The sequence below is a fragment of the Tinamus guttatus genome, unplaced genomic scaffold (genome assembly GCF_059628265.1).
Source record: "Tinamus guttatus ecotype Peru unplaced genomic scaffold, ASM5962826v1 Tinamus_guttatus_pri_ptg000213l, whole genome shotgun sequence".
In the NCBI taxonomy this organism is placed as follows: Eukaryota; Metazoa; Chordata; class Aves; order Tinamiformes; family Tinamidae; genus Tinamus; species Tinamus guttatus.
The window spans coordinates 11,590,810-11,612,289 of NW_028288747.1; the positions used below are offsets into that span (position 1 = coordinate 11,590,810).

The following is a 21,480-nucleotide window of genomic DNA, read 5'->3' on the forward strand; positions in this document are numbered from 1 at the left end:
CTTTTCTTTTTTTCTTTTTTTTTTTCCTCAATTCATGTCGTTCATTTGTAAAGCCAAAGGCTGGAATGGCTGAATAGTAGGCGCCAGTTGTTCCTTCATTCATAGTTAGCATTACAATGGTCAGAATTAACATCCTAAGACCTACATTATCACTTTTACTGTTTCACCAGCAAAACGCTTAATACAGGGTAGCTAATGCAGGACAGCTCTTTGCTATATTCTCATAAAATAAGAAATGTTATTAATAATAGGGAGACACTTGCTTCAATTTGCATTTTTCTATGCTTTTTTGTTGTTGGTTAGGAAACCGTTAGTCTTTTCTAATTGTTACTTAATTATAAGAAACCCTTAGAAAATGTAGCTGTGATGGACATTCCTATTAGCTGTTTTTTTAAAGATCTGAGTATGTCATCAAGTATGTCAAAAGTCATGTTTCACTTTTCAAGTGACAATACAAATACATTTTCTCCACTTCCCGATTGAAATTTTTTCTTTTTTATTTTCTTCCTGTTGACTATGAGAATTGTTTTATTTTGAACCTATTACCTTTGTGACAGCTTTGGCAGAAATAGTCACTGAAATATAGGGGAAGTATCTATGTCCCTTAACATAAGTTGTGGCAAGTTTACCACGTTTTCATTTCAAATATATTCTAGTGCTTTCCAAAGAATCTGTATAACTGTTTCAACTGATCGGATACAAAAAACAAGGTAAACGAGCCTTTTCTTTCTATAGTAGAATGAGGTTTTATTTCCTTTTTTGCTTTTACACAAGCAACATACCAAGAATAATTCTAAAACAAACTTCCTTGTTTATGTGTTCCAAGATTATATTTGAGTTACTGCAAATTATCTGTGTTTGTCTGCTAATGGAGATTAGTAAAATTCCAGCATGTTTATTTTAAGTTAAATGCTGAGGTTTAACCTGGAAAAGGAATTAGTCTCCGAGAAACGAAGCAAAGGGTGTGAAAGGGTATCATTGTGCACCAGTATTGCTTTTAATCTCTATGCAATCTAACTACATTGCAAAGGCTTTTTTAATATTGACTGCAAACCTTTCATTAATGTGTTTGATTAAGTATATATCACATTCCCTGCAACCATAGGACTATCGATGTAGATATTTGGGCGTGAAGGGTAGAATAAAGGATTTTCGATAGTGCCATTATTATTTTGGAGCTTTTTGGGCCTTTAGTTTTTAGCAGGTGTACAAACACACTTTGAACAGAAAAAAATATATTATCTATTAATGTAACGTTTCATAAAAAAGACAAAAACCCACAAGTAAAAGCAATAACATATTTGCAAGTATTTTACCATGCATGTTGTGAATCTTCATTTAATGATATACTGCATACTTCCTATACTGCTCTTTGGTATTTATGTAATTAGTTGTTTTCTTAGTTCTGTTTTTTTAACAGTTTGTTGAACAGGACACTGTACCAGTGTGGGAACTTTCGTATAGTGAGTTCTATTGGAACTAGATGTGCTTTTATCTGAGTTGTATTCCAAAATGATTATAAAAGTATACAATATTAACATCAAGTGCCAGTAACAGTTATTTATTGTTTGGATTGATTGCAGTAGTTAGTGGATTTTCAATAAATAAATCTGAATTTAATTGAATTTTCTACAGTCAGCATAGTGGTGTAGAGCTGGGTTTGCAGAGGTGTAGATTCCCCCTCTCTCAAAGAGCCTGGGCAATGTGATCTTTATACCAGTCATTTAACATGTATTAGTGCTCACTAAATGCCAGGTTTCTGTAGCGTTTAAGGGGATTTTACAGAGAAGTTAAATTTTGAATTTACATTAGATAGTCTATGGGGCTTCAATTAAATTCAGTTTTGATGCTCTCAATCAAGCACCATTGGTATTTCTAACTTTTTATAGTTTTTTTCGTAACTTCATCATATTTTGTGCTTTTTCCATCCAGGCAGCTATGATGTTCAGCTCTGGAGTGTTTTGGATGGGACTTCTCTGTATTCCTATGACAGCATTGCTTTTTGATGTAGTATACAAAGTGTGAGTATGGAAATGCTGGTGTTTATAGGGGAAGATGCTGACCTTTAAAAATGTATTCTAGTTACTACTATAAGAAAAACAGACTTCACATCTACTGGATATATAAAATTATTTTACACCTTGTGTGTAGTTTACGAATCTTGTTGCAAACCTTAATATTATTTTTAAATGTTTTAATGGTAATGTATTTTTATAAGTAAAATATTTGTCAGTTATAATTTTCAAGAACTACTGATCAAATGGGTTATTAAATTATTGCTTTCTAATATTTCTTATTTTAAAATTTAATTTCAAGTCATCTGAGAAAACAGTTTTGTAAACCGAATGTTAATTTATGAGCTCTTAAAAAAAAAAAAGTGTTAAAGTGTTGTTGTTCTTGTTTCAAGAGAGTAAATGATAGTATTATGTATTTTTTATAGAGTAAAAAGAGCTACTTTTAAGACATTGGTAGATGAAGTACAGGAGTTGGAAGCAAAGTCTGAGGATCCTGGGGCAGTTGTGCATGGCAAGAGGTACTATAAAATCTATCGAGTATTGTCTTTAATAAGAATGCTGAATGTTTGCAGCTTCATATGTGTCTCAAAAGCAAAAAGTTATTTTCCAAAAACATGCAAGCAAAAAGTGTTCGCTGTAGGTATGTAGGTAAAGAGGTTTCAGCCTGTGTGGTTCTTTATATGCTTAGCCGTAGGTAGTTTTTATCAGTGTTTTTGTCACCTGTTTAACAGGTGTGTTTCCTTCTTGTCGATGGTTATATTTCTAGTTATTGTGTATTAAAATAAATTGTGGTAGAATTTCAATACTGTCATTTTAATTGTTTTAACAGTTAAGACAAAGCGAGTTTAAACCTAGATCATTCACAATTATAGTTACAACTTGGACTTAAGCACACTGTTTAATAAAAAAGTAAATAATAATATTTTTATTATTACTTGGTAACATAGAGGAAAACAGCAATTATCTCTCTAGGATTTGCTGGCATCTCTTCATGATTAAATAAAAAGAATCAGAAATTTGATAAATTAGATAAGAAATAATTTAAACTTAACACTCCACAAAAATTATCTTACTACATGCTGCTTCATGTGTCAAGCAGGTAATTTGAGAAGGGATGAAGTCAGTTTGAGAACTGAACATTTTTACATGTGTAAAATTAGTATGGAGTACACACATAAAACACTTCAGACATTTTAGTCCTAGATGAATTCATAGGAGGTATTTGCTGAATGTGAGTATAACATTCTCTACTTCCAATCGCTTAGGGCCATTTGGAAGAGTTAGAGCTTTCTTTCCTAATCTTCATGAGTTTTGTGAAATTTAAATATACAAATATATATATATATATATGTATATCTCTGTAGACTACTGGTATTTTACTACTGTCCAGACAAAGGGGGAGAGGCTGCTTAGTCAAAAAGTACTTTTTCCTATCAAGACATGCATGGAAGGAGAGCTGCAAAAACACCAGCACAGCCAACTCTTCATTGTAGGTCCAACTTCAGGCAGCTTCTCTTGATGTTTCATAAAGATAATTAAGTTCCTTTTCTTCCTGATCTTACGGTACTCTGCCCCCAGTTCTGTGGGAAACAACTTGCTAGGTCCTACCTAGATACCAAGTATACCAAGATAATGACCACCATTTCAGATGGATGAAATATCCAACTCATGTCTTCGCCATTTTTCCATTTCTCTTCTAGAAGTTCTTTTACAAGAGCTTTTTTTTTTTTTTTTTTTTTTTTTTTTTTAAATCTCTAGTGGAGTTCATCTTCCCTGGTACCACAGACAAATACCAGTGGAGATACTGCATGATCTGGAACTCCCCTCAGCACCAGTGGAGCACCTACTCTCGTGTAGTGGACTACATAGGAGCACATACTAATGCTGTGTCTCCCACCAGGCTCCTTGTGCTGCCTTTGTAGCAGTGGCTCTGTACTGAGGTACTGCAGAATCCCATAGGTGATGATGCTTCCTGCATCAGGCATACTTTTCAGTCATCGCTGCAGGACCCAATGAGTGCTTGCAGGAGTGACTTCCTTTACTTTTAGCAGGGATCTAAACTGATCTAAACTATTATCAATGCCCTTCTCATTGCAAAGCTCACAGAGGCCAAATGCCTATTTTCTCTGAAAGCCTCTCTCCTTTCAGTATATTTTGCATCTCTTGTTCCATAAAGTTGTACGTAGTAGCAAAAAACTTTTTCTCACCCAGTTACTTCAAGGTTTCTCAAGTCGTTGATCTTTTTTCTTCTTTTAGACATCTGGACCACAGTAGACTTAATCTAGTGCCCATATCCATTCATGAGCGAGGACTTTGAAATTGTAGCTTTACATTCTTTGATTCTTCTTTTGATCACAATAGGCTTTCTGTTAACTATCACCTTTGCTTCAGAAGTTGGAGATTGAGGTTGCTGTGGCTGTCTTCTCTTTCAGGAATCATAAGTTTTTATCTGAAGTAATTTGTGAATTTAATTTTTTTTAAAAAAAAAAAAGATTCATTTGTACTTTTCCAAGCCCTCAATTCCTGACCTTAGGCTCCTTTGTATCCTGAATATCAAAAACATATTTTGTTTTCAGTGTTGATATGGCCTTAAAAGCTAGTCTCTCTCATTTTCCTTTCTAAGAAAGAAAAGCCCAGTTATTTCAGTCCAGCACTGTGGCACTTGATGGTAGATTGCGTGGTGAGCTGCTATAAAATTGCCAGGATTAAGCCAATGTTCTTAATTCTGAACCCTACAGGAGCTCAGATAAGCAGTGTTTCCAAAAAATACTTCACTTGCTTGGCTGTTCCCAATGACTGTTACCAAGGCAAAGGCCTTCAGATACAACGTAACATAGCTTTAGGCAAAATTTCAAGTGTTTCAGTGTTTTAAGGATCCTGAGATCCTTAAACAGAGAGCTGTTACAGGTTTGGGAAAGGTACTGCATAGGGCCCTCTCCAAGTATCAAGGCACTTATAGACAGTTAAGATCACCAAGGTGGACTTACTGAGTGCAGAAATCTTTACAGGAGAACTCTCATTAACTGTCTTCCCTTCACCTTCAAAATTCATTCTGGAAAATGTTTGGAATTCAGAGATTAAATGCGTTACATTTTTTCTTCATTCACAAGTTCCTGTAGGGGATGTAGGTGATGACAAAAAAAAAAGCAAGGTTAGAGAGAACATCAATCATTGCTAAAGCAATGAGGTGTACCCGCCTTGCAGTGTGCAGCTGCATACGGCTAGTGCGGTGATTATTGCTACATTATGTTAAACTCAGGAGCCTTGGAGAAATAAAAGAATAAAATGATTTTAAAAATGTGGAAGTATGAATTAAAGAAAACTGGTGTTAGTAGTAGAAAGTGCTGAAAGAGAAACCTCTTATAGTGGATATAGTGCTTATGCTTAGTGTATATTAAGTACTTAATGTTCAGTACTTGCAATCTGAAGAATTTTTTTGTCATCCTAGATTTAGTTCAGTTGTCTAGACACTGTGCTTCTCCTTCATCTTAGAGAAATTCTTCTACATTCCTCCTCTTTATTTTTTATGTCAGAGAAACCTGATGCTTCCAAATAGTAGGCACCATGTATATGTCTTCCATAAGGGAGAGTCTCATTCTTTCCTCACCTATAGGGTTAGTAATTCGGTCGGCAAAGAAAATCTCTCTTTCCAAAAGTATTTAATTGTTTTAATATTGGAACCTTCTGTAGTTTAGCCTTCAGCTCCTAACAATTTTTGAACAGGTTTAGGGTATCTGTCTAGTTTTATAATCATATTTTTATCACATGAATAAGTAGTCTGGAGAGCTTCATAAATATGTATAAATATAAAGGAAAGTTCCCAATATTTCTGCTTTAGATAGACCATCTCATGGACCGTATTTACTCAAGAATTGTGGTGCTTTTCACATGAGACCAGTGGATTTTTTTTGGCAAATTTCTTGTATGTTCTTCAAAGCCAATTAATATTCTTTTAGCATGCATACCCCTTGAAGTATCTTCCTGTGTTGTAACAGAAAAAGGTATCTGTTCTTATGAAATGCCAAAATAACCTAAAAGGTATGCTCTTAGAGAATGTAAAGCATTCTTTGATTAAGGGTAGAATACTGAGAAGGATAATTCAGAAACTTTTTCCAGCTGTCCATCCCTATCTTCAAATTAATACAACACAAATAAGAGACTTAACCTTTTCTATTGGTTAGATGCTATTATCAGCACTATTCAAGATTTATTTCTTGCTATATTTGTATTTTCTATATCAGCTGTCAGTTCTGTGCCCATTGGGTACTTTATAATATAGGAATTAGCAAAAGTACATACTGCGCATTCACATAAAACTTAAGACCATGCTTTCCATGCTTAGCCTTTAGACAGTCTGAATATTTTATTCAGGAACACAACCAAAGGGTAATCATAGTATCATAAAAGATAGAACAGACCAGATATTTTTTGTCAAAATTGTTTCGTATTAGAACATGTCATCTGTTGAAACCAAAAATTTCATAGATTTCAACTCAATTTATGTTAAGAAAAGTTTCTCAGGTGTGCTGAGGACTAGATACAGCTAATATCTTTATCGATATTCACATGGTCTCCCACTTTACCTGGATGTATATATTTTTCCCAAGGTTTGCTTACATTGTTTAACCCCTAGAAGTTCCAATGTGCACAACATTGAAGCCCATAACTTTTTAATCATCTTGTCGCTTTAAAAGTGTTTAGTTCTAAACTAAGATTTTATACTCATAAGCAGCCTGGCTCAGATCTCAATTTTGGTTTTATGTTACTGGACCCTGTCCTGGAATTTCCTTTTTAAGAGGAAGTTTCATTCCATCTTTTCATTCAAAATATGGCCACAGGAGCAGGTCACAGGATGAGTGGTGAAGACTCATCCACCGCTCTCTAGGTTTTGCAGTTAGCATTCCTCTATGGATGTGAGAATGGTAGGTTTATTTCCCTTCTCTAACTTAACAAACTCTTACCTCCTGGTATGTGCTTTAACCACCAGATGATAAACTGGAAGGGAACAGAAAGGGGAGTCAGATTATTACTATTCCCAGTTCAAGTTAGTAATTCAGCTTTGTGTAGGAAAAACAAGTACTCACTGAAGAAAGAAGGAACATATCTAATTTAATGGTTTGAATACTAATCCAGTAGAGGAAACAATTTTGTTCCATTCCTTCCACCAGTTAAAGTTTGATAGATGGCCTGGGAAGGCAGCCTGTAGAGCTAACAAGAATATTAAAAAGTAATTTGACTGGTCAAAACTTACTCTGTATGTGAGCTCTTTCATAAGTACTAATACTTACTCAAGAAATAATTTTAACAATCTACCTAAAGTATAACAAATCAAATTACTATATACTCAGAATAAAAGATACATTTTTTAAAAAAAAAGAATTAATTAATTTTTAGACTAGTTGAGCTAGGGAGGGGGTGGTTCTCCGCCATTGGAAATGTTTAAATGACAGGTTAGTGTTTTTCTGAAATACGAGCTCTAATTCATAATGAATATTTAATTTAGATCAATAAATTTTTAAAATATTGCACATTTTTAATACATCAAAACTATCAATTGCATTTTGAAAAGTTTCTAAGGCAATTACAGCTAGTAATTATTTAGTATTTGTGAAAATTGTTAGAAGGATACTGTCCAAGGAAACCATTTGGCTGGTGCCACAGTTACTTTAAAAGCCGTTTAATGTTCTCTTTTCTAGTTGGGCTGAAATGGAGAATCACACGGATCACATTAGAGGATAAGAAATACATAACAAAGCAGTGGTATGAGTCAGCACTGCTTTGGAAAGGATATGGGCTGAAATGAACCAACTTTTGTAGTGATAGTAGTTCCTTTTTGAGTATGATCTGGGGAAAAAAGACTCCTGCGTTGCCTGGGGAGTGCCCCTTGCTGGGACACTGTTCTGGGAAGCAAACAGTTTCAGTAGGCCCAGCCGATGGTTATGTAGACAGCTTGCCCTCTACCTTCTTTCCCCATCCATTTTAGGAACTATGTCAGCAGAGAAAAAGTATTCTTTCTTAAAGGGAAAGAAAAGGAAAGACTGTAATTCTGCCTGGCTCTCATCAGTCCATACTTAAAGAAAGCCAATACCTTCCTTTTACTTGTTCCAAAAGGAGTCAGGCTTAAATATTTTCAGTATTACGTATTTATTTATATTAAAGCAATGGGGTGCACTGACAAACAGGTGTTTTGACTGTACTGCAGCAAGTACAAACAAAATAATACTGGAGACTTCAACCTCGTAAATCTGCCATTTCACCTGCATTTAATCATCTGTTTAATAATTATTTCGGGCACGATTTAAAAAACAAGAAAAAAAATAGTCACTTCATTTAATAACTAACCCTTGCTTAACAGAGTAAGATAAAAGAATATGGCAACTAAGAAACTGATACATTTTCACAAATATCCACTTTCTTTTCAGTTTAACGGAAAGAGCCCAACTACTGAAGAATGTTTTTAAGAAGAACCATGTGAACTTGTATCGCTCTGACTCTCTGCAGCAAAACTTGCTTCGTAAGTGTTCAGAGATATGACAAAAAATACATTCAAAATATAGAAATAACCTTTCACTGCATTTGTTTACAATAAAGATGTAAGATCCTAGTATTTGTCACAGGGGATTTAAGGCTTTCTAGAACACGTGTATCTAGAATATACAATTTGTGTCTATACACGTTATTATTGAAATTTTGAATAGAACTATTTTTTCACATTAATATTATTTTTAGCAAAGAAATTAGCTAATGAGTTATTTTGAATTATATGTAGATGTAGTAGGTTTTTTCAAATTTTATGCATCATTATGTTGTTTTAATTAAATACTTAAAAAAAAAAAAAAAAGGAAAAGGAAAACATTTATGGAATGCTTATGTCTCATTTGTGTTTGTGAGGTTGAACCGTGTGTGACTATGTTTGTATCAGAATGTAAACACAACAGACCACGTTCATTGCATTCTGGTCATTCCTAAAGTACTGCACTAAGTTCTTCCTGCTTTCTTATAGTTGCAAAATTGTGTAAGAAATAACTGTATTTTTTCTAGCTGCTACAATTGAAAAGATGCTTATTGAGCTCTATTGACCTTTCTAAGTCGCTTTCATTAAAACTTTAAAATGTCGAGTGAAGAAGTGTAACTGTGATCAAACCTTAATTGATTTCCATTTTGCTTTCTGTCTGCAGATGGCTACGCTTTCTCTCAAGATGAAAATGGAATTGTTTCCCAATCTGAAGTAATAAGAGCTTACGACACCACAAAGCAGAGGCCTGACGAATGGTGAAGGAACGTGGCTTGCGATTTAGGCCTTATTAATTACTTTGGTGATACAGACTGCTAGATCTTTGCTGGGAACTGTGACCAAGGCCCCATTATCAAAGATTTTAAGATCCATGATGGTCCTACTCCATGAAGTTTGGATTTGTGTATTCAGTAGACATAAGCACTGTGCAACTATACTGTACCACACCATCTCTCTAAAATTTTTAAGGAGGATTCGCTTAGCCTTTGTAAACAGATTGAAATTTACCTTGTATCTTGCCAGCTTGCTTATTTTACAACGAAGCTGAATCAATACTGGTCATATACTTGGAATGTAATGGTCAGATTGCTAAACATACTTTACATTGACAGACCATTAGCATCTGTTAAGGTTTTTAAGTGATAAATATTTAAATACAGTTGATAACAAGCCTTGATAGCTTGATTTCAACAAGTGCTGAAAAAAAATACCTTAAAGGTGTTAATTTGCCTTTAAGAAAGATTTTGAATCAAGATATTTATAGATGTTTGTGTCAAACTAACCTAAAAATGTTTGCCAAAGAAGTTCCATAAATGTTTTCTCTCTTCAGAAGTAATTTGAAAGGAAATTAACTCCAGTCCTGATGTCAGAACTGCATGCTTGAGTCTCTACACTTGAAGATTTACAGTACAATGAGCCTAATTTGAGTGGCCTTTATGGCATTTGCTTTCAAAACTACAAATTTTTGCACCTTTGGCCTTAGGGAAGCTTTTTCTTTATTTTCATTTAATAATGCATATATGGAAAATGACTGCCACTTGTAAAATGAAGTGCAAATACTGTTGAATTGTTCAGATTTTTAAAAATTGCTCTGCCTTACTTTCCTTTTTCAGTCTTCAGTCATTTTTGAATGCTTAGAATTGGAAGTTCTATCTGCTCATGCTGCAGCTCCAGCACAAACTTTAATTTATAAACACAAATTAACTACTAATTAAATTTTCAACATTTTTACTACAATTATCTGAAAGATAGTTAGAGAGAGTGAAGCATGCCAGTCAGCAGTATGTACTGTTCTATTTGCACTAAAGCCACTTCCTATAAAGCACTGCAGAAGCCTCTTTACAACCTATAAATCAAGAAGAAAACCTACATACTCTCATCTTTCATTAGGAACGGAGAGGAAGTGACTACAGAGAGACAAGACTGATAAAAACAAAAAGGGAAAGGAGGTAAAATGAGAAGTTTTATTCCCTTGAGGAAAACGATGGTGATTTTTTAAAGTAGCTGTAGTTGATATTTCCATGCTATTTTCCAGTTGAGATTAAAAAAAAAAAAAAAGTGTGTCTCTTTAGTCCACCTTTAATTCTGATTTTAAAAGCCATCAAAATCATATTTAACATGCTTTTTATAGAGTAACGAATGCTTTTAATTACATTTCAGTGTATTATATGGAAATGACAGGGTTTTTTTTTCTTTGAATTGAGATTTACTAGATAAAGAGAACAGTGACCTTCCGGATGATCTGTGAGAGATAAAGATTTTCTTATTTGCTCTCCAAACCTTCCAGTTTCTGTTTATAAGTAACAAGCCATGCACTCCCATCTCTTCTGGATCCTCCTTACTAAAGCTGACTTTCTTGCCTTTCATCTAATTCAGCATTGAACATCCACTTTACTGCACCATCCAAGTCTCTTGTATTCCCTTCTGGGAGAAGCTAGTAAGCATACACGAAAACTCCGATAAAAAGCACTGTACATGTCTAGGAAGGGAAACCCTGTGGAAGGCAGGATGCATTTCATCTGCATGTTGTACCGTGTCTTCCTCCCAGCTTCCCGGAGTGATCTTTACACAGAAGAGAAAACAGAAGAAAAAGAGGGACAAAGGGAACGTATCCCACTAGCTGCAGTGCTGCCAGTCAGTCATGCAGACAAGAACTGCCTTCAGAAAAGCTATTTCAAGCATAAATAAATAGATGGATCAATATGGGAGGGCCAAATCACTTGACCTAAGGCAAGGAAAAATTTAGGGGCATGCCCCTTTCTAAAATGGGGGTCCTATTTTCTGTCATCCGAGGGGCAATGGCCAACATCAAAACATTTCAGAAATTAACCATGACATTGCTGTTCTTTTACACTCTTTCAGTGTACTCAACTCATATGAAACAATTCAATCCATTCATACACACATAAATTAGTAATTTTTTAATATTTTTTTCCTGTTCTGAATGGCTTAAATATTAGTTTTAATGAAAACAATATAAGGACAAGAAACACATTGGTAATGTCATATGAGAAAGTGCAAGATAACTTATATCATGCCAGTATCATATGTGGAGAAGGGGAGAGAGGAGGCTCAGTATTCCAATTTTGTTCATCTGTATTAAAGGGAAAAAAGCAACTGAAAATTTCTTAAGATCCTGAATTTAGACTGTAATATGTGCTGGTGGTTATGCTAAGCCATATTTTGCTGGTTTTTTTAAGATAGTGTAATCTTATCACTGTGTTTCATCCTTGCATTTTTACGGGATTTTTAGTAGTAGTCCACAAAGTGCATTTTTTCACTTTGATTATTTTTAATGTTTCTGGTTTGGGGGGTTTTTTTTCTGTTTCTGTGGATTTTCTGCTCACTCAGTTATTTACTGTCAGGTGATTAGTGGTGGGCAGATACCTTGCAAATAGTAAAAAGACAATGTGGCAGTTCTAAACATGCTTTTTGGCTGCTCATGCAATTTTAAAATAAAACAACATCTTAGCTATTTATGCCCATTTTAAAATCAGATCCCAGATATAATACGCACTTTATTTTCATGCTAAGTACTCAGTAATATAATCTATTAGCATCTCTTTAGTATATCATGTCTTTGTTAAATTAAGAGGATTGTGCAGATGTTTATTTAAAGAAAAAGCAATTTAGTCAAAATGGTTCATCACAGTGCATTTGTTCTTATTTAACAACATTTAAACATTTAAATTTGTATTATATATGGAATTCACGTGGAATTTTCCATCTGTTCTGTGTGCACTATATTACAGTAACAAGGTAGTATTAAAAAATTCCTCCAAAAAAGTTGAAGCAGTGCCACTTTCAAATTAGATATCATATATAAATACAGTTGCTTATTTTTAAATATATATATATATATATATATACACACATACACACATATATATAAATGATTCCAAACAGTAAGTAATGCACAACAAATTTTAAGAAACCTGTTGATAATTTGTATTTGGAATTTTTTCTTGCCATTTCCTAATTTTAGACTTATTTTTGCAAAGTGATTTCAACGGATTTATATTTAATCATCATTCTATTTGTATAAAAATGATAAATAAAATATTTTGAAACAGTAATAAATAACTGAAGATTCCTATATGTCCATGTACATTCAGAAAGCCCACCATGTTCCAAAGATGTGTATTAAATGCCGTAAGACTTCTTTCATTACATTTAAACCCATCTCGAATGATTAGCAATTTGGAATATATGTCAAATTTAAGGAAAGAAATTTTCGCTTTTATTTTTCTTCTTATGTGTTGTGCAAAAGCACGTGTAATTCTAATGAATTTGTCTGCATGAGATATTTTTATGTGTTCTGAGGCAGTGCATGATGGGTGCTGTTCCCTTTTTTAATGCCTTCGTTAAAAGTCTGTTCATAACATATTCAGAAGCTCGGGGTATATAAGCAAATGAGTTGGTCAGTTCAGCCTTTGGGTACTGGACGTGTTTGCTGGTAGCAAAACTCAACCAGTGAGACTCTCCTTCCCGCCCCTGCCCTCAGTCCCCCAGTTTGTTCTCTGTTAACCAAAAGATCCTTATTAAACAAAGGAATATTTTAGCATTCCAAGCCTTGTTCCTGCTTATGCAAACCCCTACTCGCATAGGCTTCAATTGGGCTGTTTGCAAGTATAAGGACTACTGGTCGGGGTAATGATGTGCAAAGTTGGGCACTTCGAAGAGCTGGTACTTTAACTTAGATGAAATCTTTTCCTTTCATAGAGTGATTTGTAATTGCAAAGCTGTGACCAGAGTAAGTTTGTTTAAAATCATGTTTTATGGTGTTTCTTTATGGTAGAATAGAAGCCATAAATGCATTAATATTGTTTTTCTACTTTGACTTAATTTTTCATTAAGTTTTTCAGTGTTTGATATGTATGAACTGCTGCAGAAAGCAGTTGCTATGTCCAAGCAAAGTTTGCTTTTGAGGTAAAGTGAGGTTTTCCAGCTCCACTAAACCATTACTGCTGAAACTGTTGTGGAACTTACAAAGCTGCATGAATGAAGACTTTTTGACTCAGTGTTTATGGTAGTTTCTCAGGTTTAGTTTTAACTGGATGTTAAATGCACTGTGTTTTATAAATAGTTGTTCTCTCTTAGTAACACATTCAGTTCTATGCAGTGTTACATGTCATTTCGCATTTGGTGACTGTGCATGTTTTGAACTGTAAATTTTAAATGTTTTGTCTTTTAATTGTTAAAAAAAATTAATAAACTTTGCCATTAAATGAAGAAGACTTGTTGAAGTGATTGGTTGCAAATGCTAGGAATTGCTTTCGAAGGAAAATGTATAACCCATCGTTTTAGTTTTCTAATCCATCAAAATAGCGTATATAAGAAATACCATTTCATAAGAGCACTCAAATGTTCTTATGTTACCGTGGTAAACTGATGGAAAAAAGTAGAAAAAAGTTTTTACTTTTTAAAAATACTTGTTTTCAGGTGCCTCTTCTGGTTACTACGTGAAGCACAAAAACTATTAGAAACAAGCTTCCAAAAAGTCAGGGTGGGAGTCTGCAACTTAGCGGCTTTCAGCAAGGCTTCTGATAGAGGTCCCGTATTTTGAGAGAGAACTATGCGCTATGAGAGCAATGGCAGAGTGTGGATAAGGTAACGGGCTTGGTTTTTTGGATCATATGGAATAACATAGTGTATCCTTTGGCTGTGGTAGGAGCAGCTGTTTCTTTCCGCAGCAGTGCCTACGCACAGAATAAAAATCAATATATCCATAGCTAGTTGAGTTTTAGTCGCAGACTCCTCATATACACCAAATATCAAATTTATTTTTGGAGAATTTTTATTTCGCCAAGACACACACAATCGTAGGTGCACGCTGTGATATCCTGAAGATGGTACCAGGTAGTTTGCTGCCACCTCCTCTGTTTTGCTGGCAGTCTTGAAGCCTTTGCAAGGATTCCCGTTATCATCCAGGTTATGGCAATGCAGGTTCCCTTTCCAATCATTTCCGTCCTTTCTTTCGGACAAAAGTTATTTTTAAACTAGATAATTTCGCTAATCTGATTGACACCGCAGTCCCATGAATAGTCACCCTGTCACAAGCACAGGATTGAGAGAAGAGGGAAGAAAGCAGAAAAAAAAAAGGGTTTCTTAACCTCCGCGATGCCGTGATGAGCAGCAGCCCCCGGCGCAGGAGCTGCTCTGCTCCACATCCAGACAAATCAGCGCACCAGGAAAAATGGCTCAAAAACTGACCCCATGTCCGTAACGCTACTTCAAACTTTAAACAAATAGTGACAGAAAAAAAAAAAATGAAATTGTCACTTTTTAAAAAAATTCCAGGGGAATTAGTGCTACAAAAACACAAATCAGTTTACCTGTTTTTTTTTACCGTATCATTTACCTAGTTTAAAAATGGAAGCCTTCAGAAATTCTTGCATGTGCATGTGGTGTTTCTCTTAGCACTGAAGATTTTTGAAACATCTTGGAGATACATGCTTCGGAAACGCATAGTACAGAAAAACAGAACAAGTGGTTGATCTAATTGACATCACTTACGATTATTCTTTGCCCATAGAAGATCTGGGGTTCGTGCATGCTGATACCAGATTGTTTTGTGACTAAAGTGTGTGGATTATGATAATCAATTTACTGAGTGTGATTATTCTGTCCTTTTGATTTATTTTAGGTTAGTGCCACTCTAGTAAAATTAGTACAAATTGGCTCCAGTATTACAATTTGAAGAATTAAACCTACTGTGTTTAAAAGCATAGTAGTAAAGCAAGTAATATTTAAAAATGTGACTAAATGTCTGTAAATACAACTTCTGGTAACAAGCAATTTCTCTCTTTTAATTCAAGCTCGTGTTATTTAACCCTTCAAATCAAACTCGTTAGGCATTTTAATGTGCCTCAGAATATCATTTGTGTTCTTCCTGCAAGCTTTAGGAGATAACTATCTTTCTATTAATCTTAGGAGCCAATAGGTCCTTTTCATTAAGGAAAAATGTTATTGTCACCTGTAGCCTAAATCCATTTGTGGTGGAAAGTACCAGCAAGGGCAAAAATCACTTCTGACCACGAACAGGTATTCTGGCCTTCTCCCTTCATCTCTGTTCAGCTATTGCCATCATTTTAGCTACATGAACAATAACTTTTTTTTTTTTTTTTTTGTGATCCATTTGCAAGCTGTGCATAATTCCCACCTCACCTAGCTAAGGGGTAGCTCAGTGCAGTTATTTTAGCTCTACCTGATCTTTCCCACTGTCTTAGAGCCCTGTCTACAAGATTCGTTGCAATCTGGCCACCACTCTGTAAAATACTCAACACGCCATGAACTTGAAGTCCCATTCAGTGAAATTATTCCTGTGTGTCAGGTTGTCCAAGCATTTCATGAGATCAAACCCATTAGGCAACATATGCTACTACAAACCTGTTACGCAGCATCTGGGGAGGAAAGGCAGTAGTTCAGATGGCTCTTCCCTGCTAGGCTGAATTTCACAATCCCTGGCAAACTCCACAGCCTCTACTTACACTAAATAATCCTTCAGAGTCTGTGAGACTGCATGTAAGTGTAGCAAAATGTGTCCCTATGTTAATACATTAATAAATCAAAGTCCATCGAGGCTATTCCGGTGAAGCAGGCTGGCTGCTTTAACCTACACTATGGGTTTTTAATAGGCAATACTGGTCTCAAATCCATGAGTTTTTTGAGGAAAACCTCAAACTCCAGCTATCCAACAGCGGGGCAACTAGTTCTGATGACTATTGTTAAAAAACACTTTCATTGTTCAAACAAAAAGAAAATTGTGCCATTTTAACCAAAAATATGAAGTTTTTCCCTCCATAGATTGGATCTTCTTTTACTTTTACTAGATTTTTAAAAGTTTTATTAATAGAAGACTTAATATGTCTTGATATGTAAACCATAGTCAAGTCAACAATGTTTGCAGATATATGCTGATATACTATGCTGTATACGAGAATGACCAGGAGGGCACACAGGTCATACAAGCTGCTCCCAAGCAGCACAGCTGGTATCTATCGCAGTATTCGTTTCTAGGTTTGTTTTACCAGGCAAGATACTTCATTAACACAGTCCCATATTCCTTATAATTCAAAATGCCCAGTGGATCCAAGGTAGAGCTTTATAAAATGTTGACAAAAGTAGGTCCCCTTTGTACCCTTGTAGGTACAAAAGTAAGCCAAAACTTATTACTTAAAACATAATGTACAGTAAGTTGTCTTTATGCTTATTATTGTATTTTTAGCAATAATTTCTACTGGACTGTAAGGTAAATTATTCAATAAAAATAGTACAAAAGGTTTTTTTTTTTTTCAAAATATTTTTTCATTTTTTATAAAAGCTAAGACATTGACTTATAGATCAAGAAAAGAATTCTAAGAGAAAGAATTATATGCAAGTCTTAAGGAAGAATCAATGAAGCCTTCCTAAAATATAGAGAGAAACACACTGTAGTCCAGCATAGAAGTACTCTAAATTTAATAGGCACCGATACACTAATCCTTGTAAATTTAGTTAGGTAAAATGTATTTCAACAGCCCCTACGAACAGGGAATTTGGGCCTGATAAAAGAGGATCATTTAGCCTCTGTTACAGCAGATTCTTAGAGAATTACTTTTTTCAGAAAAGTATACATTGAGGCCCTTTAATGGCTGCACATTTTTCTTGTGTATTTCGCATTTGTTTGCAGCATATGTTTGCTTTAGATGCCTTTTTAATCCTTCCATTTGATTTGTTGGATTGCTTGGATCAAGGAAACAGAATGTATTCCTAAGAGGGGATGTTATAAATCAAAATACCTAACTAAACAGCGTAGTTCTGACCACATCAAGTCTCCAGTTTCACATAAAAAGCATTAACCTATTAGCTAGCTATATATTCCAAAAGTTACATTATATGGAATCTGCATAGCATCATAGGTACCCAGTTGCTTGTAAAACTATTTTAACAGAAGAAAATACATTACAGTGAAACCATCAAAATGAAAACGTGCTCATCAAACACTTTCTGTACAGACATACAGATGACACAATATTTGAACTGCACAGTTTATTGAGAAAAACCCGCAGTGTGACTACAAAATAATTAGTGCTGTCAATGCGGTAAATACATTTTAAATTACAAGTTTATCTTTACATTTTATACATTGCTAATTTTACAAATAGAATATAAAGATCAGTTTGTCCAAGTTACTGTATAAAAGTTGCTGAGCAAAAAAGCCGACAATAAATACTTCCTTCTGAAAAACACTTTAATATAATGCCATTTTTAGAATTTTATGCTGAGAGGTTATTAACAATATTATTGAATACATTCTGCTTTTCTCTTATATAGTTATCGTTTTGTCTGTTTGGACTGACATGTTTTCAACTAACCTAGTTAGTACTAAAATATTTTTATCTACCTTACTAGTAATTTACTGATGCCAGTATGGAGTGTAACTTCAGGTGTATTAAGTGCATTTTAAAAAACCCACGCATTTGGGTACCTATAGTAATACACTTCCTCGCGTTTCCATTGCTCGTGGGTGCACGATGCAGTCAGCTGCTTTTAGGATGCTCAAACTCCTCATTTTAGTAAGTTTTACTTCTCTCTTACTTCTCAGCCACGTTGCTGCTCTGAAGAGCTATTCTGATGGTTATCCCTGCACAACACGGCCGCTTCGTTAACTAAGTTAATATCGTTTAGGGTTAAAACATCAATTATAACACTATGAAATGAGCACTTTTAGCCGAGAACAGGTTTCCTACCTGTCTCTGGATATGTTCCGCACAGATTAGACCAAACTAACAGATAGTCAGGTTTTAGAGCAATTAATCCTTTCATATTCATATTGTGAAGAGTAAATTGCACTCCCGCGCCCAGGAAGGCGACCTGGCCGGTTCGAGGAGCTCCCGCACGCTCCAAGGGCCACTCACCCGCTCGAAGGCTCCCAGGGCCAGCGCGCGGCCCGGCACCGCTCCTCACGCCTCCGGCCGCCGCCGCTCAGCCCTGACCCACGTCGGAGCAGCTCTTCCCGGCCAGCGCAGGCTCCGGCTGGAGAGGGTACCCCAAGTAGGGGAGCGATGCCGGGAAGCCGGCGGGCTGGGGCAGCTGGGCGGGATGGGCCGCCGGGAAGCAGCCGGAGCTGTAGGGCGGCGGGGGCGACGCCACCAGGCCGCCCGGCTCGGGCCGGCCCGCCGAGAGGCGCCGCACGGAGCCGCCGGCGGAGCTGGAGCTCGTGGCCGTGCTGGACTGTCTCGAGGGCGACCTGAAGCTCGTCGACGCCAGGATCATAGGGAGGGTCTCGGTCTGATAGCTCCGAAGGGAAAACCGTGTGGGCTGCGACGGCTGTTTAGGTCTCAAACACGTGCAGCAATAAACAGCTACCAAGGAGCCCACGATGATGAAAGCGATAAATATGGAGCCAACAATGAGGAACGGGACATAGACTGGTTCTGGCAAGGAGAAAAAAAAAAAAAAAAAACAGCAAGACAAACCATGTGTATTAAAAAAACAGAAAGAGAAGTTATATCATGTAGAAACAACCCGCATAGAGGATATGAAGCCCTGTGACACCACCAGCTTCCCACCACCCTCCCACGCTTTTCCTGAGACAGAGCCTCCGTGCTCATCATCGGACCTTCTCCAAGCTACCGGTGCAAGCTCAGACTACCTTCTGTTGACAGTTTTCATTATTTCTAACGGTAAAAAACTGTCTGTGTTGTGTCTACTTTGCTGGACGGTTACAGTCTATTCAAATACGGTTCCACTCAAGAATCAAACTCTTCTTCTCCCTGCAAAAGGCTGCTGGGGCTGCCTGCACCTGCAGGCCCGCTCCGGTGCTGTGGGGACCGTCACTCCTCTTGGCGAGGTGAAAAACAAGCGCGGAGCGAGCGGCTCTGGATGCGGCAGCCCGACGGCAGCTTCACCTCGGGGAAAATGAAGCAGCAGGGGCTTTGGAGCCGGCAGGAGCTTAGGAAGCCCCACGGGCGCCCCTGCGGGGCGGGGAAGCGCCGCGCCGCGCTCGCTCTGCCCCGTCGCGTCCCGTCCCGTCGCGTCGCGTCCCGGGCACTCACGGGCGGCGGCTCCCGTGTCCGCGGGCTGCCGGTGGTTGGTGCAGCCGCCCTGCTCGAGCCGCGCCTCGGCGGCGCCGCAGCAGTAGCGCAGCGCGCACGAGCCGCAGCAGATGGTGGCGGCCGCCGTGTCGAAGCCCTCGGGGCACTGGAAGCCCTCGTGGTAGCCGCCCTGGCCGTCCAGCCAGCCGTGGCAGTACTCGCCGCCGCCGCGCTGCCCGCCGCCGCCGCCCAGCAGCCCCAGCACGAGGCAGCGCAGCAGCAGCCGCCGCCGCCCCGACATCGCCGCCCGCCCCGCCGAGCCCCGCCGAGCCCCGCCGAGCGCCGCCGCCGCCGCCGGGGGCCGGGCCGGCAGCCGCGGGGCCTCCCCCCGCACGGCGCCCGCCGCCCCCGCGCCGAGCCGCGCTCACCTGCGCCCGCGCGCACGCCGCCCCTCCACCTGCCGGCCCCGCTTCCCGCTTCCTTTTTCTTTTCCTTTTTTCTTTACCTCTTTTTTTTTAAAAAAAATCTTTTTTCCTCCATTCCCCCCCCTTTTTTTCCTTTTTTTCTTTTTTTTTTCACCTTTTATTTTCCTTTTTTTTCTCCTTCCCCCCTCCTTTTTTTTTTCCCTTTCGTTGCATTTCCCGGATGGGACGTGTGGCACTGGCTCCATCCCCGCGGAAGCGCCGCTGTTCGTGCCGCACGCGGGGCGCACAGGGCTCCGCGGAGGCCCCTGCCCCTCCGCAGGCCCTCGGGGTGCCCTGGCCTCTGCGTGGGCATCTCTCCCTCCTTCTCACGCAGGAGCAGAGGAGTTCAGTGCATGGGCAGGTCACTGAAGCAGCTCAGCACTTTAAGGGTTAAAAAAAATAGCACGCTATTTAATATTAGGAGCCTTTCCTTTCTGACTTGTTTCCTTTTCTGGATACTTTTTATGTGTAAAAATACAGCAATATGTGCATATATATGATTTATAGCCCTGTTTAGACACACACCAGACTTGTCACCTTTATTTTCCAAACCGGGAGGGCGAGAGCAGGACTGAGGAGGAGGGACACATCTGTTGGTAGGAGCCTCTGATCCTTTTGCTGCTGCAAGAATAATAGCAAGTCACCAAGCATCAGGAAAACCACAAAAGGAACTGCTTATTCATTTAGGCTAGAGGGGGGAAAAGGTATTTTAAATGAACTGAGCAGATTTGGACTTCTGGTTCAAGCAAAGAAACATTTCTTTAAATGATGGGTCCCTTGTGTGCTATCTGAGAGGCACTCCTGCTTTCACCGTGGAAGTGCTCACGAAACTAGTGTTACACTAAAGCTGGGCTCAAATGAGGAATTTATTTTTACTGCATCTTGAACTTCCTGCCATCATTTACTGCTGGGGTATGAATATGTATATGTGAGCCTGACCACTTGTCAAACATTTTGAATGCCTGTGTCACTAATTTTAAAAGTTGGCAGGTTTAGTGAAACAAAAGGAACAAAGTGTGCTGTGTACCAGCAATAAAACTCTGCGTGCTGAGAACCATCTATCAAGAGCATCGACTTCTGGCCAAATCCAGATAAAGTCCACGAGCACAATATTTGTGTTTGTTGCTTTTTATTTATAACCAGTCTATTATCTTTTTTCTCTCTGATTTTTTTTTCTGTTTTGATAACTTTAAATCCAACCCATACCACTGGACAGGAAAAGCAAATCAAAAAGTTATATAAATGCAAAACATTATTCATGGATATTTAGCAAGCATATGTATAGAAACTACAAAATTAGGTATTAAAGAAAACAGATTTCTAACATGAAGATGTGATATTCTGCTCTCTTCCGCATTTTCATTTTGAAATGACATTGTATATCGAACTTGCACCAGCTGTCCTGACTCTGAGTTACTGTTTTTTACAGTCCAACGTTAAATATTAATGCAGTTTTGCATTTACTTCTC

At 37.7% G+C, this 21,480-nt stretch overlaps 2 protein-coding genes across 7 annotated transcripts in view; one reads left to right on the top strand and one right to left on the bottom strand.

The window, feature by feature from the left end:
* Positions 1-10,134, top strand: part of ATP8A1 (ATPase phospholipid transporting 8A1) — an 87,275-nt gene extending 77,141 nt beyond the window's left edge. For all 6 annotated transcript variants that reach the window (XM_088524753.1, XM_088524755.1, XM_088524752.1 and 3 more), the window contains 4 exons: positions 1,933-2,021; positions 2,441-2,533; positions 8,438-8,529; positions 9,194-10,134. In XM_088524753.1, the coding sequence (XP_088380879.1) occupies positions 1,933-2,021; positions 2,441-2,533; positions 8,438-8,529; positions 9,194-9,291 (372 nt within the window). In that variant the 3' untranslated portion in view covers positions 9,292-10,134. The remainder of the gene's footprint in view (positions 1-1,932; positions 2,022-2,440; positions 2,534-8,437; positions 8,530-9,193) is intronic.
* Positions 10,135-18,495: 8,361 nt separating this feature from the next.
* On the bottom strand, positions 18,496-19,848 carry SHISA3 (shisa family member 3). The gene is made up of 2 exons (XM_088524784.1): positions 19,569-19,848; positions 18,496-18,947 (listed from the first exon to the last, which is right to left on the bottom strand). Exons 1-2 carry the CDS (start codon positions 19,846-19,848, stop codon positions 18,496-18,498), a joined length of 732 nt encoding a protein of 243 aa, XP_088380910.1.
* Positions 19,849-21,480: the final 1,632 nt, after the last annotated feature.